The 16,546-nt window shown below is 40.1% G+C and overlaps 1 protein-coding gene across 3 annotated transcripts in view; it reads right to left on the reverse strand.

Annotated features, from left to right (window-relative positions):
* The window catches only part of LOC139468015 (thioredoxin domain-containing protein 11-like), a 66,749-nt gene that overhangs the window by 14,551 nt on the left and 35,652 nt on the right, over positions 1 to 16,546 (reverse strand). For all 3 annotated transcript variants that reach the window (XM_071249671.1, XM_071249670.1, XM_071249672.1), the window contains 2 exons: positions 12,546 to 12,658; positions 8,636 to 8,716 (listed from right to left, as the gene is read on the reverse strand). In XM_071249671.1, coding sequence (XP_071105772.1) covers positions 8,636 to 8,716; positions 12,546 to 12,658 — 194 coding nt within the window. The remainder of the gene's footprint in view (positions 1 to 8,635; positions 8,717 to 12,545; positions 12,659 to 16,546) is intronic.

Genomic DNA, 16,546 nt, shown 5'->3' on the forward strand with positions numbered 1-16,546 from the left:
TTATGTGAGCTTGGTATATGTTTTGACACATTCACAGGTCCTGTTTCTCTAGATGAGCGCAAGCGAGTGGCTTCATACCACATGAACATTAATGCAGCGTGAAAACAAAGGGTCAGGTCGAGTCTGAGATTTAAACCCGTACATCAGGTCCTGGTATGGCTAAGGGACACAACTCTGAACAGCAAATTGCAGCATATTCAATAACTGGGTCACTAAAACTAAGAGGTGAGGTGAGGTGAGGTGAAATTGGGTTTAACGTCACGTTCAAGATTATTGCACTTACATAGCGACATGCATACACGTGTGTGTGTAACTGCTTGTACTAGTCCCGACTGATGCCGATTTATAGTGCTAGGCCACTGAGATACCATGCCGCAGTTTAACATGAATACCTCACTCAGACACAGTATACTGACCCAGAGCAGACCAGTCCTTGGTTTAGGCACTTAATGCCGAGCACCAGACAGGGTAACAACAAGTACCATCTTTTAACGTCTTTTGGTATGACGCGGCCGGGGATCGAACCCCGGATCTTCCGCTCTCCGGGCGGATGCTCGGACCACGGAGGCGGTTACTTAAACTAAGAAACCTTCATGGTTACAAATATAGTGAGTCTTGATATCATTGCTTCATATTGGTAAAAGTGTAATGGTGAAAACATGGTGCTAAGAACTTATATTGTAAAAACACTCATTGGTGGCTCTTAGTCCTTTCTTTTATGTATGGTACAGTAAACACTTGGGTTACACGTCCTTTTGTTATGCTGTTTTTTCATACATGAAACATGAATTAGCCACACCCAATCTCAACATCAACACGATTACTACGTGAGTACTCGTCCTACCGTTACACTTAAAGTCAGCATGTAAAGTGTTACTTTACATTTTTTAAGAAACTCAACAGTTTAGCAATAGCCTTTCCATATAACATACAATGTATCAAAAAAGGGAAATTGTTGGAGAACACAATAACGATGCTGCGAAGCTGGTTGTTGTCCTCCACATGCAACTGCTAATCTGATTTAAAGAGTTTCAAGTGTAATCATAACCAATTACAGACCAAAATATGTCTTATTATCTTAAAACTGCTGTGTTACGTCTGCCATACCGCTTGCAGAAAGTCAAAGGTCACCAAGAAAGGACAAGATAACTTGTGCCCAAGAGGTAGGATAGCACATCTGGTAGAAAGGCAAAGGACAAATGTTCATGACTTCTTCAGTTAGGGCAATCTACTTGATGTGATCAGTGAGTATTGTTTATGCCCCGGTCAGCAATATTCAAACTGCTGTATGGCAGTCTATAAACAACCCAATCTGGGCTGACAGCATGCACAACGGAAAAAGTCAGCCAGGCCCATCCCAACCTTTTTCTGAATTCCCGAATATGTGCTGCTAGGTACGTTAATAACAAAGCTTTAAGCACTTCTGGTTTAATACCAACAACATATGCAGTACTATTTAAAGTAGTAATAACTACCTCAATCAGAAAATGATATACCATTCCTGTTTCATAACATCCCTGCCAGTTTAGGAAAATACACGACCAATGCAAGTTCAAAACAGAAAGGCCTCTAATTACCTTAATAAGAAAGTTACCTGCACTACCTGTGGACTGATATTACTTCCGGTTGAATAAATATATGGCATATGCAGAAACAGAACGTCCCACGCCTCTAGGTGAGTGAGTGAGTGAGTGAGTGAGTGAGGGAGTCTGGTTTTACACCGCTTTTAGGAATATTCCAGCAATATCATGGCAGGGGACACCAGAAATGGGCTTCACACATTGAACCCATGTCGGGAATCGAACTCTGGTCTTCTGCGTAACGAGCGAACGCTTTAACCACTAGGCTACCCGACCCCCCTCTAGGTACATTAAATTACCTAGAAAGTTGCATTCACTCAATCCTGAGTTTGGAAAAAAACTACCTACCTCAATAACCTTGACCCTCAATTTCAGCCAATAACATGTTTGATTATTTCTTGTTGAAAACATGGGTGCCTGCTCTTACAAACATCTCATACAAACTCCATTACTGTGATCTTGACCTTCTCTGACTTTCACTCAGGACATTACAAATAAGAATTATATGAGCCAACTACAGTGAACACTTCTTGATTTCACACGAACATAATACATTTTTCAGTGCATGACTTTGAGAGTAAATTTGAACTTCAATCTCAGTGACAAGTATTTTAAGAACATTCCAAAGGGCTGTCCAGCACATAACCCAAATATGATGACTCTTGGTAGAATTCAACATAACAACAATAATGTAGCATGTGCTACTCATAAAAAATGTCACCGTGAACTACATTTGATATCAAATGATCGTCATTACTTGTAATACATAATTATAAAAGCAAACAAACAAACAGGTACAGGTACAAGACTTCTAAAACAAATGTCTACTGAAGAGGGGAAACAAATTTTATTGAATGACCTTCACAGTCAACTTGACATTATACGTAGGTCACCCACAACCTTTTCAAATAGTGTCCACAACCAAAGCTTGGCATAACCCAAATTTCATTTACATACAGTAAATGTTTTTTCAAGTTAAGGTTTAAATGTTTTTCTTCAAGCTATGCTTTTAAGGATCGACATGACTGATGAATGTGTCAAATCAATATTCTGAGGGCTATAAGGGCGATATATATGATATAATATCCTTGGCATGTCAAAATCAAAATCACAATGTAGTCCCCCCACCAAATCCCAAAGTGCAACGGTCTAATTGAGAGCCCACCCTAATCCCAGTCATTATTTGTTTCATAAAAATGGGGTTGGGTGTAACTGAGATTCCTCTCATAACCCCATAGGATCCACGTAGAAGTAATCCCAGAAAGTTCCATATTCCAGTGACATTTTTGTAGGGGTGACGGTGCTCATGATATCAACCACTAGCAAATTTCATTGGCCAAGTGTAGCCCGGAATATTGCTGAATTGGCTTGAATCAACATTCCCTCACTCACACACTGATATTCAACATTGCTGAACAGTGGTTAACCTCAATGACGCACATCACACTTAGCAGGCTCTGCCATTTTCAATATAAAGATTCACTGTTTCTAGAACACAACCAAAGTGACCAAAAATATATACGGCCAAATGCTTAAAATTTGAAGCTGAGAAATATTAACTGAAATTACTCACATATTAATCTTCTTTAAGGCAACATTGGGAAGGGTTTGAAAATTGCTCACATCATTCACTCTGGACATAATACAGTCTTTGCCAGCAACACATCTGCATCAAGGCTCTCTATAATCATCTCTATTCTAGGTGCTCCTTATCAATACGTGATGAAAGAAGCTTGCATGGAGTGACACTTTCTGTAGTTACAACGAAATTATTCTTCATTCAGATATATCACTGTAGGTCCCCCATCTAACCCCAAATAATCACTCACAGCCAGAATAACAGTCTGACAGTTTTATTATAGTTAACGATGCTTCGACAGATTCAAGGGACTATTAATGAAATAGCTCTTTACATTTTACAGGTTGAATAAAGCAGTTTTTGTTATTTCTGTCGAGGCTATCCCTGATGTAAGGACCGGTGACAATTACTCGGAAACAAAAGCCACTAAAAGTAAAGTTATCCCTTCTCCCTGGGTGACAGTTCAGAGTTCCCAAGAAAGCCTTCACTAATAAGTTCCAAGTCTGAGGGGACCTTAGCTGTGTTGAGGACCTAAGGATCAAAATTAATTGAAGTTATACGGTATTCTTGCCACCACTTATGAAGATGGATGTGTTGATACATGACGGATGGATGCTATCCATGAAAGTCATGTCTTTCTATCAAGGAGCTTAAACTCAATGCATCTTCCCAGGTTCAATGTCGATACATCTCTCTGGTAATCACCCAACCCTCCCTCCCTCCCTCCTCTCTCTCTCTCACACACACTAACACACACACACACACACACACACACACACACACACACACACACACACACACACACACACACACACACACACACACACACACACTAACACTAACACTAACACACACACACACACACTGACACACACACACTTACACACAGACTGACAGACACACACAGCTCCAAGTTGCGTATTCCCCCCCCCCCTAAATAAGTGTGGTAAGTTTCTTGTCCAGACACACACACATAGGCACACACAGAGACAGACATGGAGAGATTGAGGAGGATGAGTTTGAGGGGCTCAAAGAGACTAGAGCAATATATTTTGTCACCATACCATATTTATTGTCACTCCCATTGAGTTAGAACAGATTCATTTTATGTGGGAAAGAAGATGGTAGGATGGGGGACCCCTTCTTGACAGATTTAATACTTTTTTTCCTGCATGGCCAAACTCAGCAATATTCCAGCTATATGATAGCAGCCTGTAGACAATCAAGTGAATGTTATTGTGAGCCACAATCCATGCCATCAGAGTACTGGACACACAATCAACCCAGACACTGAGTCCATTATTGACCAGCCTAAGTTGATGGGGACCTATGTCACAGGATATATCCTGACGTACCCTATTTTCAAACAGTTAAGATGGCTAATATTTCCAGGGATGAGTGACTCAAAACTCAAATTCTGCTTCATACCATAGGTGAATTCAGCTACTTTCCGAAAGATTTTGTTTGTTTGTTTGTTGTTTAACGCCGCACTCAGCAATATTCCAGCTATATGACGGCGGTCTGTAAATAATCGAGTCTGGACCAGAAAATCCAGTGATTGACATCATGAGCATCTATCCACGCAATTGGAATACGATGACATACATCAACCAAGTCAGCGAGCCTTTCATGGCAAGCATTGGTAGCTGAAGACCTATTCTACCCCGGATCTTCACAGGTACTTTCCGAAAGAAAATCCGTCCTCCATAATTGGCGTTACCTCCATTGCGTCATCTGTAAACTTCCGCTGCACTCAAGTGACGTCGACACAGGTCGACATTAAAATCAAAACGTTATTGAAAGTTTGAAACCTTGTCACAAAATATAAATATTCATCAAATCATAGTGTTCACACTACTATTTCACTCCTCTTCATCATGACACAAGCACCAGAATTCTGAATGACATCGGACTTTTCTAACAGGTATACAACACTTCACAGGAACGCAAACTATCATGATATCATATATGATTGTCTATATTTTCAATATCTTTTGATTGTTTGATGTAAAGGGAGTGGATTTTGAATAATGTATAATTGTTGAAATGTTACACACTGTATTTTTTTTAAATGTGAATAAAGATTTAAATAATAAATATAAAAAAATACTTCACATAAACCCACTTTTAACGGGAAGAATGTCTGCATTCTCAAGTCGGCAGCTTTGATGATGTCACACATTTCATTACAATGCAACAAATCAATATCATATACTGCTGTTTGAAAATAGGTGTCATTTGAAAATAAGGTACCCAACAAGTATTATATTATAACATGAATGTAAATAATCCATCTTTATTTCAATCTGTCTTGAAAATAGATTCACAAATAAAAGTGGGGAAAGAGAAAGATCACAAGCAGTCCTAAAAAGGACCCAACCTTAACACAGAACACACAGGAAAAACACAACACTCATTATACAATTGTTGTGCACACAGAAACGCTAAGGGACCATAATCTTTTTGTTAACAAATAAACATGTTCCCCTAGGTCTGCAGACAATTCCCATCCCAGTCACTCACAAATGACTCATTCCAAACTTGACAAAACCACATCAACTTCAAACAGGAAGTAAAACACCCAGGCTTGAAAATTGGGCGAGTTTCTTATCAGGAACATAAAACGGTAGTGTCATTTATTGCAAAAAGCTAACACTCAGGTCATTTACTTCTACTTTGATGTTGAGGAGTGATCTAGTCACGTTCCACGACAGTTCAGACGATTGATGGGAGATAACCCATGTCACATTTCTTCACCTCCGTTACCCATAAAGCCCTCCATCCTCCCAGCTAGCATCGAGAGTAATTAAGAGTTGTAATTGCAGCTTGTCTAGCACAATACTTTGTCTAATCAGAAGCAAATAAAGAGTACAACTGAGCTCGTTTAAGCTGAGATTAAGTGGAATCTCATAGATTTCTGGAGATTGGTGCCGCCCATAATCACTATGAAGCCATGTTTACTTAATCTTGCCGCTAAGTCATACTAAAGGGATAACGATTGTAATCAGACAGTTGGATGTCCAATCAGAGTCAACAGTCAAAGACGATACCAGGAAACTTTTACACTGTAGTGTTAAAGGAGAGGTGGTGATTTATTGCATATCAGATTCGTACACAGATCAATACTCCTTCTTTTATTATAGCGACATTTGCTGTTTATTGCGACTCACAAGCACTGTGGGGATAGCAAAGCGAAACTGTGTCGGGGGCAAGATGGAATTGGGAGACAATGTTATCACAGTAAGATAACCTCTGCCCTACACTGTACTGCATTGTAGTTGTGGCCAGTCATCACAGCAACAGCTCCATCAGAGATCAAAAGGTAATGGCAGTATGGGTGCTGCTTCTCAGCTTCGTCTCATCTGTCAGCAAGCAAATGCTGCCAACTTCAGAATCGGAATGCTTACACAGGCAGAGACAAGTAGCAAAATATTGCCAATTCCAGCTTGGAACCATGTGTGCTTTATGGTATTGATCACTATGGCTACAGGCACCATCACAATAACTACACACTTGGAGAGAATGGGTCTGTGACTCTTGTAGAAATGGGGGCTTGTACTTCCTGAAGAGAACCCTTCAATCACATTTCATGATATTGCCAAGTGATGGTGTTTGTTTTTTCTCAAAATAGATTTTGCAACTGTCTGTATACGATGTACACAATTCAGGCTTAAATGGGGCTATTTCTGTGGGTGAGTGAGTGAGCGAGTGTATAGGGAGAATGAGTGATTCAAATTTAAATGTCAATAGTAGAACAAACCTACTAAAAGTTTGAGAAGTGAAAGAAAAGTGAAAATGCTGCGTTTGAAAACGTTTTTTCAAACAAATTGTGTTTCTGATGTTGAGATTAATATCTTGTCAAAAACTCTTTAATCGTTGGCCTTCTGAATTATTTTTTACAAGAAATTAATCTCAAATCAATCATTAACACACGTTTTCCTATCTTATTACTTTTGCCTCCATGAAAATCTGTAAAACAAACTTAAATTGGGGTGGCCTAAGAAAGATGCTTTGACCAGTATGATGCAGAAGAGAAGTCTTTCAAATTAAATATCTATGTTAAAATGAAATCAGAAATTCTCTAACATTTCCATAATTTTTTCAATCTGTAGGTCAGCTTGAGAATATCCTCAAAGTGGAACTCAATACCCCTGAGACCATTGTAATACTTCATTCATTTGATGAACTCGCCAGCTTGCAAAGCAAAAAGCACCTTTTATCTTTCCACGAGCATACTTGTGTCTCCAGGATTAATATCCCAGACATTTTCTAAAGGATAAAATCTCTTTTTTCTTTCTGCTTTGAATATTCTAAATGACAGTTGAGACCATATACAGACAACTCGATGCCACTGACCTCACCAATTGACTATATGCCTTGAGAGATGACAATTTTCATAATAGGTAAGACTTGCATTTGAAATGTTAAATCAGGACTTCACAGCTACATAAAAAAAACATCTCAAATCTATATTCAAGACAGAAAAGGATTCATATAAAAAGTCATTACCATGAAAAGAAGAAAACATCTGCATGATAATCCTTCCATCCTCACTAAAGGCATACAACATTCATAAAATAATTTGCATTTTGGTTGTCATGTTATTTTTGCTTGAATATGTATCACTAAATTATTTAGCAATGACGGGAAGAAAGGGGAGAACGCATGCACGCACGCACGACTCTATCCAGTCACTCACCTTCCACATCCACTCACTCACTCACCCTCCAGATCCACTCTCACTCACACTCCAGATCCACCTACTCACCCTCCAGATCCACTCACTCACCCTCCAGATCCACTCTCACTCACACTCCAGATCCACCTACTCACCCTCCAGATCCACTCTCACTCACCCTCCAGATCCACTCTCACTCACACTCCAGATCCACCTACTCACACTCCAGATCCACTCACTCACCCTCCAGATCCACTCTCACTCACACTCCAGATCCACCTACTCACCCTCCAGATCAACACACTCATCCTCCAGATCCACTCTCACTCACACTCCAGATCCACCTACTCACCCTCCAGATCAACACACTCATCCTCCACATCCACTCTCACTCACACTCCAGATCCACCTACTCACCCTCCAGATCCACCTACTCACCCTCCAGATCCACTCACTCACCCTCAAGATCCACTTACTCACTCACCATCCAGATCAACTCACTCACCCTCCAGATCAAGTCACTCACACTCCAGATCAAGTCACTCACACTCCAGATCAACCCTCACCCTCCTGATCGCTCGCCACACCGAAGTCCCGGGTTCGATTCCCGGCACGGCTTCAATGAGTAAAGCCCATTCCCCCCCGCCACCCCGCCACCCCCCTTTGATATTGCTGGAATACTGCTAAAAGCAGCGTAAAACCATACTCACTCGCTCACTAACCATCATCAACTCGCTCACACTTCCAATCAACTCACTCACTCTTACATCCACACCCTCCAAATGATGCAGTTCTTACCTGTTGGCTGGAAAGAAGATGATAGCTGGAAAAGACTCTACTGTAAATTCCCATGGAAGATCATTGGTATCACCATTTAGCCTGCAACAAAATGGCACAAAATGAAGACTCAGTCAGGCAATGCTTAGGTAGCCTTTCACGAACGCAACCATAAGTCCAGAGTGTTGATGGTAAGGCGAACATGAGTTTCAAACTGAGGGAAACTGTTCTTTGGTGCCCTGATACTGTACATTACATAGGCTTTCCCTCTGAGAAACAGGATTTGATATACCCTCTGTGTTGCTGTATACCCTGAGCTCTCTACATGGGTTACACCAAATCATATTTCCCTGAGGGATAAGTCCACAAATTTATCGAACCAGCATGTTTATCACTTACGACAGTCTAAAAACTAACGCAGATTGAGATGCAGAGCGTTTGCTTGTCACTATATTGCCAGTTGAGCTTCAGACAACAATGTGTTCATGTTTGGGCTCTGTGCATTACATACACATTAAATGCACCATTTCACTGTACAGGGCTTGAACTGGCGACATTACAGAGTTAGGCAAAATATTTCCTTCTGTGATGGCAGGGTGTATTTATTCCAGTTGTATCCTTTAGAAAGGTGATTGATTTGAACAGTATTACAGTAATGTCATGGCATGTCAGTTTCATAAGGGAGGAAAACCCCAAAGTGATGCAGATCTGAGACCTTACCACTTTGTCTTAACAGATGAAGATGCTATTGGGCTGATACACCAAGAAACACAATCAGAGTGAATCTGCTTCTTGGCAGTCCTAGAGGGGTGAGGTGAAATTGGATTTAACATTGCGATCATTGCATATACGAGGGGTGTTCTTTAAAGATTTCCCCTGACCCACTTCCGATGGACCTAGTGGAATGAAACTTGGCATAGGTATTAATCTTTCTCCACATAGGAACCACCAAGAGTTACACACTTCTCCCATCGTCTTATGCAACTATGTGCCCCCTCATAAGCTTATACAACTATCTGGAGCACTGAGGTCTGCACAGTCAACTGTTATGCTTCAGACATCTTAGACTGGGTCACCTGTGCCCCCTCATTACATATACTGGCTATCTGGAAGCACAAATACAGATGCAGACATCCCCTATTCCCTCTCTCTTGTCACATGATATAACACTAATTGTCTCTAATCCGTCGGGAGACCCAGCCCAGCATGATACATCCTGACAGTATCACCACATGACCACATGGCCACTTGACTCTTATCTGACTTGGAAATAATCTCCCAAATTATGTGTATTGATGGGCCTGTCAAGTCATTATGTGTTCTCTGTAGACATGCTCGGTGTTGAGAACCTCTGCAACACAATTATTAAGTCGTACATCTATGTAACTTATACTTTGGCTCAAGCTAAATTCACAAACACACTTTCAACATAAGGCTATGAAAAAATAAACTGTTTCATTCTCATTTGGCAAAGAACTTATTCAAATTTGTGAAAATGACAGCGGGCTGTAAATAACCAAGTCTGGACCAGATAATCCAGTGATTGACATCATGAACACAGATCCACACATTTGGGATACGATGACATGCAATCAACCAAGTCACCAAGTCTGACCACCCAATCTATTTAGTAGCCAGGTTGCTAGGGACCTACATTCTTACCCCATAATCCCCATGGGGGAAAGCCAAAAAGGATATCAAAACAAGACCAATGTCTACCTGAATGAGTATATAGGCTGTGATTGGATGACTCTAAACAGAGCATTCTTTGAGCTTCTGTATCAAATGGAAACAAAAAGTGACCTTTCTAAAATTTGTTGAGAAGTAAAATTGCTCCCGCAAAACTTAACAATAACTTCAAAATGGTTTTGTGCATAGAAATGTCTCCATTTATATTCGCATGTGTAGACAATCAGATATGGCTGAGATTTATACATTGTTTGGCTGCTGTCTGCAAAGCATATTCCTGGAGTCAGCTGCGTGAACCAGTTTAATATCATGTGTTAGTTTGTTGTTTAACATTGCACTCAGCAATATCACAGCTATATGACGCCATCTGTAAATAATCGAGTCTGGACCAGACAATCCAGTGATTAATATCATGAGCATGGATCCACGTAATACATGGATCAACCAAGTCACAGAGAGCCTGACCAACCGATCCCGTTAGTCACCTCTTACGACAAGCATAGTCACCTTTAACGGCAAGCATGGGTTGCTGAAGACCTATTCTACCCCGGATCTTCACGGGTCCAGTTTAATATTACGATGATGTGAGAGGCCTATCATTAACTTTTCCACTGCCTTACAGTCACGTGCCACAAAGATAAATATGATTTTCACATGATATCAGTCTGGCAGAGGAGTGTGGCCACACTGAATGACACTGATGACAAAATAGCATCAAAATAACTGGTCGTAATATACTTACAAATACTCTTTTTGACAGGAACACATATACACACATCACAATCTAGTTTTTACCATACTTTTTTTATGTCTTGTATGGTTCGAGTTTTGAATAATATCAATTTTGAAGAAAAGAAACTAATATGTTTTTGTCACTTTTTTTTTAAAACAATGTTACAGGAAGACGCCTTACTTTTTATATGGTTTGAGATACAAGGCAACTGAAAAACTTGAAAACTTGAGAAAAAGAGATTTATCATCAAATAAACAGGGCACCTAAAAAATATTTTTTCCACAGTAGTCAAGAGGAGAAGCATCTGAAGGATGTCTACTTGTCAGTGATCAAAAGTATAAACAAATATTATAAAAAATGTGTTAGTAATCTTCAAGTTTGTAAACCTATAAAACTGGTAAAGCAAAAAGTCAAAGTCATCGATATACCCTGCCCTTTTAAATGGGTGTATATATATTTTGTTTGTTACTTAACGCCATACTCAGCAATATTCCAGCTATATGACGGTGATCTGTAAATCATCAAGTCAGGCCAAACAATCCAGTGATTGACATCATGAGCATTGATCTACACAACTGGGATACGATGACATGCATCAACCATGTCAGTGAGCCTGACAACCCGATCCCGTTAGTCGCCTCTTACGACAAGCAAAGTCACCTTTTCGGGCAAGCATAGGCTGAAGACCTATTCTAACCCGGATCTGAGTGGGTTAGATCACTGACTTTGTGTGCTGGTGATAAGGTGCCTCACTCGGAGAGTGTGGGTTTGAATCCCGAATGGGACTCAATGAAGTATGCTATCTTCCAGACTAACAGTGTTCCTCTACAGCCTTCCAATGAGCACAAGAGGGCTGGAAACCCCGGTCCCCACAGGGTTGTCTTGACATGGAGCAGAGTGCTCTTGATGACTTGAATCTTAATCGATGACTTTCAGCTGCACTGCTTCAGCAATAGACCTGAACAATGCTGTTAGGGTTCAACGATACATGACAGTTGGAGTAGAGTGGTCAACACCAACTCATTCCAGCAGACACGCTTAACTTAAATTCTTGGCTACATGACACTCCATGTCCACAATTACCAGTGTTCAGTCAATATTAAAGCCAAAGTTGATATCAGAACTCATCTTCTCTCAAACACAATGATCTGCATTGATTGGAATCAACTCACCTGGCAAACACAATTTTCTGCACTAAAACGCAGTATTTAGCTCACCTAGCAAATACAATGTCCTGCACCAAACAGCAGTATTTAGCTCACCTGGCAAATACAATGTTCTGCACAAAAAAGCAGTTTGTAGCTCACCTGGCAATTACAATATTTCTAGCAGTTTTCAACTTATCTGACAAATACAAAGCTCTGCACTCACTGGAATTAATTAACTCACCTGGCAATAACAATGCCCTGCTCTAAATAGCAATATTTAACTGTGAATACAATGCTCTTCACCATCTAGCAGTGATTAACAAACACAATGCTCTAAACCATCTAGCAGGAATCCACTCACCTGGCAAACACGATGCTCTGCGCTGACTGGAAGTACTTGGCCAATGAGAGGTAGACATGATTGATGTTGGCACAGAAGCCACACCATGAGGCATACACAAACAGCAGTACATCCTGTGAACAGATGAATTAACATTAAACCTCTGGAAGCGCTCATTAATTTGCAAACTGTAGAAAAAGAACAATAAATCAATACACCATCAATATATAGTAGCAGAATTGTAAGTCTTGAATCATCCACCAGACTACCACAAGTACAGAAGCTCACCTTCAGCTCAATGAACAGGTTTCTTGCTTTCAAATACTTTGAACTGCCTTGATATGTCAAACAACAGCTTCTTATATGCTTATAGGCATTTGGAAGTGATTCACATAAGATGAAGAAGTAAGCATATACTACGAAACGTTGTGTTCCTCATAATAAAGAAGTTGACATCCATATATTCTCTTCCTTATGTTCAGGTGAGGTGAGGGGAAATGGGGTTTAACGTGCGTCCAAGATTATTGCACTTATATAGCGACGTGCATGCACGTGTATGTCTGGCTGCTTGTACTAGTCCGGACTGATGCCGATTTATAGTGCTAGCTCACTGAGATACCATGCTGCAGTTTAACATGAATACCAGAATCAGACACAGTATACTGACTCCGAGCCGACCAATCCTTGTTTTAGCCCCTTAATGCCGAGCGCCAGACAGGGTAACAACAACTACCATCTTTTAACGTCTTTTGGTATGACGCGGTCGGGGATCAAACCCCGGGCCTTCCACACTCCGGGCTGACGCTCCTTATGTTCAGAATGCTGTATGTATATTGGAAAGAATATTGAATACACCACAAATGTCCCCTATCCTGGTCAGAATCGTCGGACAGGTAGGATATTTCTTCACCAATAGCTTGAACTGAACATCTACAAAGAGGAACCGAGCCAGTGTGTGCCGGTCGAAAAGATGTTACATGCTGATTAACAGTAAATACACTTTAAGTCCTATCCTTATTTATGAACTTTTACAAAGTCAAATATTGCAAAAAAACTGTTATGAGTAACACTAAATGATCACACTGTGGTACAATTGTATCCTTCAGTGAATTTATGGCCTTGATAAACTATGAGTTAGGCCTTGCATTATTTATTTGGGTTACAGATCTGAAAACGAAAAGTTTTGGCAAAAAAAGTTTGATTAGTTACACATTGTTTTGTTTTTGTTAATTTTATGCTGTTTTGATAACTAAAAGAATCTCAAAGTATTTGACATCGATTGAAAGTTTGAAACGTACCAAGGTCATGAGGGCATTCAAAATTTAAAACACAGCTATCTATAATACTGGTGTCAAAACTTTTTTAAGTGCTTGTGGCACATTGATTGAAGTCCAATGTCTTGAGTGGGCTGTCATTTTGAATCGAGGAATTACATACAATAGTCTGTTAATAATTTAATAAGCTTTTTCTGAAGTTATTATTGTTGACATATCTATATACGTCAAAAGGTCGCGTTTAAAGATGTATAAATGATAAATTCGGTGTGCACACTTTGTGCAAATCTGCTACCCAGATCAACACAGCATGCACACCAGTTTGAACCTTCACACTTCCATAACCGAAAACAAATATTGAAGTCAATTCTTAATAATCGTCTACCTGTAGACAGGCACTGAAAGTGTGTAGCACAGCTTCTTCATAAGCCATGTGGCCAACCCTGAAGAGTGTGTGAGTCACTGAGTTGGGTTTAACACCGCTTTTAACAGTATTTCATTTATATCACGGCATGTCAGCTTCATGTGGGAGGAAAGCCCAAAGTGATGCAGACGTTTACCACTTCGGTGAAACCCACGAGCACGGGTATGGTGCTGACAAACCTAGAAACATAATCAGGGCGAACCAGGATTTGAACCCACAATCATAGGTTTCTGGTATGCCCAAGGGACGCAACTCTACACAGCGAATCGCAGCACGTTAGACGACTGGTCCACTCGTGCCCCCCAACCCTGAAGAAACTGGACCAAGCTTGCAATATTTAGTTACACATCACCCTTATGGCACCACAAAGTACAAGTAGCCACACACAATCATGCCTCCATGTTACTATACAAGTGCAATGATCTTGAACGGGACAATAAACTCCATTTCACCTCACCACACACAACAAAAACTAGAAACACGTTTTTGGCACATGAACATGTCAAGTTGAAACTGATACCCTTTTTTATTGGTTTAATGACACAAAACAATGAAACGCAGCATTTGCAATGGCCATATAGCCGAAAATAGTTTCATTGCAATGACAACAAGAAGCAATAATAAGGTTTTTGTTTTCATCAAGTTTTATGCTGGCAGTAAAAATGAAACATTCCCACATAGAATCTGAAGCATGAGTTACTTGACTGCTGATAACAGTCATGCAACAATAATCAGCATCCAAAGTGGTATAATGATAAAAACAATTGGGAGATATATCATCAACAAAATCATTGTATAACCAAATTAATTTCAGCACTTGCTGATATTCAGTAGAAATTATATGTATTAGGGTTAATTAAAACTGTCGATATTTTTATCACCTTGAAATTGATACGGACTTGCTCCATAGAGAAAATACCATGATATAAAATATCATAGAAAAATATTTGGAGACATCCCCTCAGTAAAATCATATCTGTTGCTGATGGATGCATGCGAGGAATATTCAAAAGAGAAGTTTTTGCGACTGTGTACAGTATATCACACAGAGTTGCATGTCATTTTTGCAAGAAACTTGCGATTTACAGCACAGGAAAGTGTTGCAAGCAACACCAGGCTATAAACCTAGTGAGTTATAAACCTTTTTTACCACATCAGAGAAGATATGAAAGTCTACCCACTGATCCAAGGTAGCTAATGGCAAAACAGACCTGTGGGGCTTTCAGAAACTCTCTTAATGCTAACCTTGTGCATCTGAAACTACAGATGTAACACAGTCCTGGAATTTTATTAGAGTGGGATGTTGGACTTATTCTGAAAATTCAGGTGTTCATTAGCTTTTTTGAGTAGCATAATATTAATAATCAGTTAGGGTGGCCTCTTGCCGACACAAGAAGTTCTTTTGCCTGTAAGTTCAGCACAAAAAAGTCAACCTGTAACAGTAAAGTTAGGCAACTGAATGTGATGCCTCAAGGTAATGCCAGTGAGTGAGTGAGTGAGTGAGTGAGTGAGTGAGTGAGTGAGTGAGTGCGTGGTTTTAAAGCGTATGGTTTTACGCTGCTTTTAGCAATATTCCAGCAATATATTTGACGGGGACACCGGAAAACAGGTTTCACTCATTGTACCCATGTGGGGTTGACAGGCCATCGCTTTAACCACTAGGCTACCCCACCGCCTCTGGTTATGCCAGTACTAGTTGATGCAATAGTCCTTGGCAACCTACTATGTTTATACAATGACATCTTGACCAGCCAGACATTTTGTTTCTATTAAATTAATTCTTGAAAAGTTTTTCAGGACAATGAGAATTGTGATGAACAGTCGACAAGGTGATCTCAAGACTAACTCACTATCATCATCACTACAATTAATGATAACTGACAATCTGACTAAGTGGTCGGAAAATAAATCCTGAATAAACTGACTAAAGATCTGTGACTTGTCCAATCATCTGGAAGACCAATTCATTGATACAATTGTCTGGGCCGGTTCGCCCCGATAGTGTTTCTAGGTTTGTCAGCACTAAACCCGTGCTCGTGGATTTCACCGAAGTGGTAAATGTCTGAGACCTGTATCACTTCGGGCTTTCCTCCCACATTAAGCTGACACGCCGCAGTATAACTGAAATACTGTTAAAAGCGGCATTAAACCCAACTCACACACACACACACACAATTGTCTGTGAAGGATTTCAGATTGATGCTATGATTGTTGCTTCTCCTAATTAACATTCAATTAGAAACTCCACATCATCAGGGCAGATAACTCTACAAGTAGTCTATTCCCAAGGTTAAGTTTCCAGAACATCCCAATAAGATTCGACT

The sequence above is a fragment of the Haliotis cracherodii genome, unplaced genomic scaffold (genome assembly GCF_022045235.1).
Source record: "Haliotis cracherodii isolate W230 unplaced genomic scaffold, xgHalCrac1.p SCAF_2, whole genome shotgun sequence".
Lineage (NCBI taxonomy): Eukaryota > Metazoa > Mollusca > Gastropoda > Lepetellida > Haliotidae > Haliotis > Haliotis cracherodii.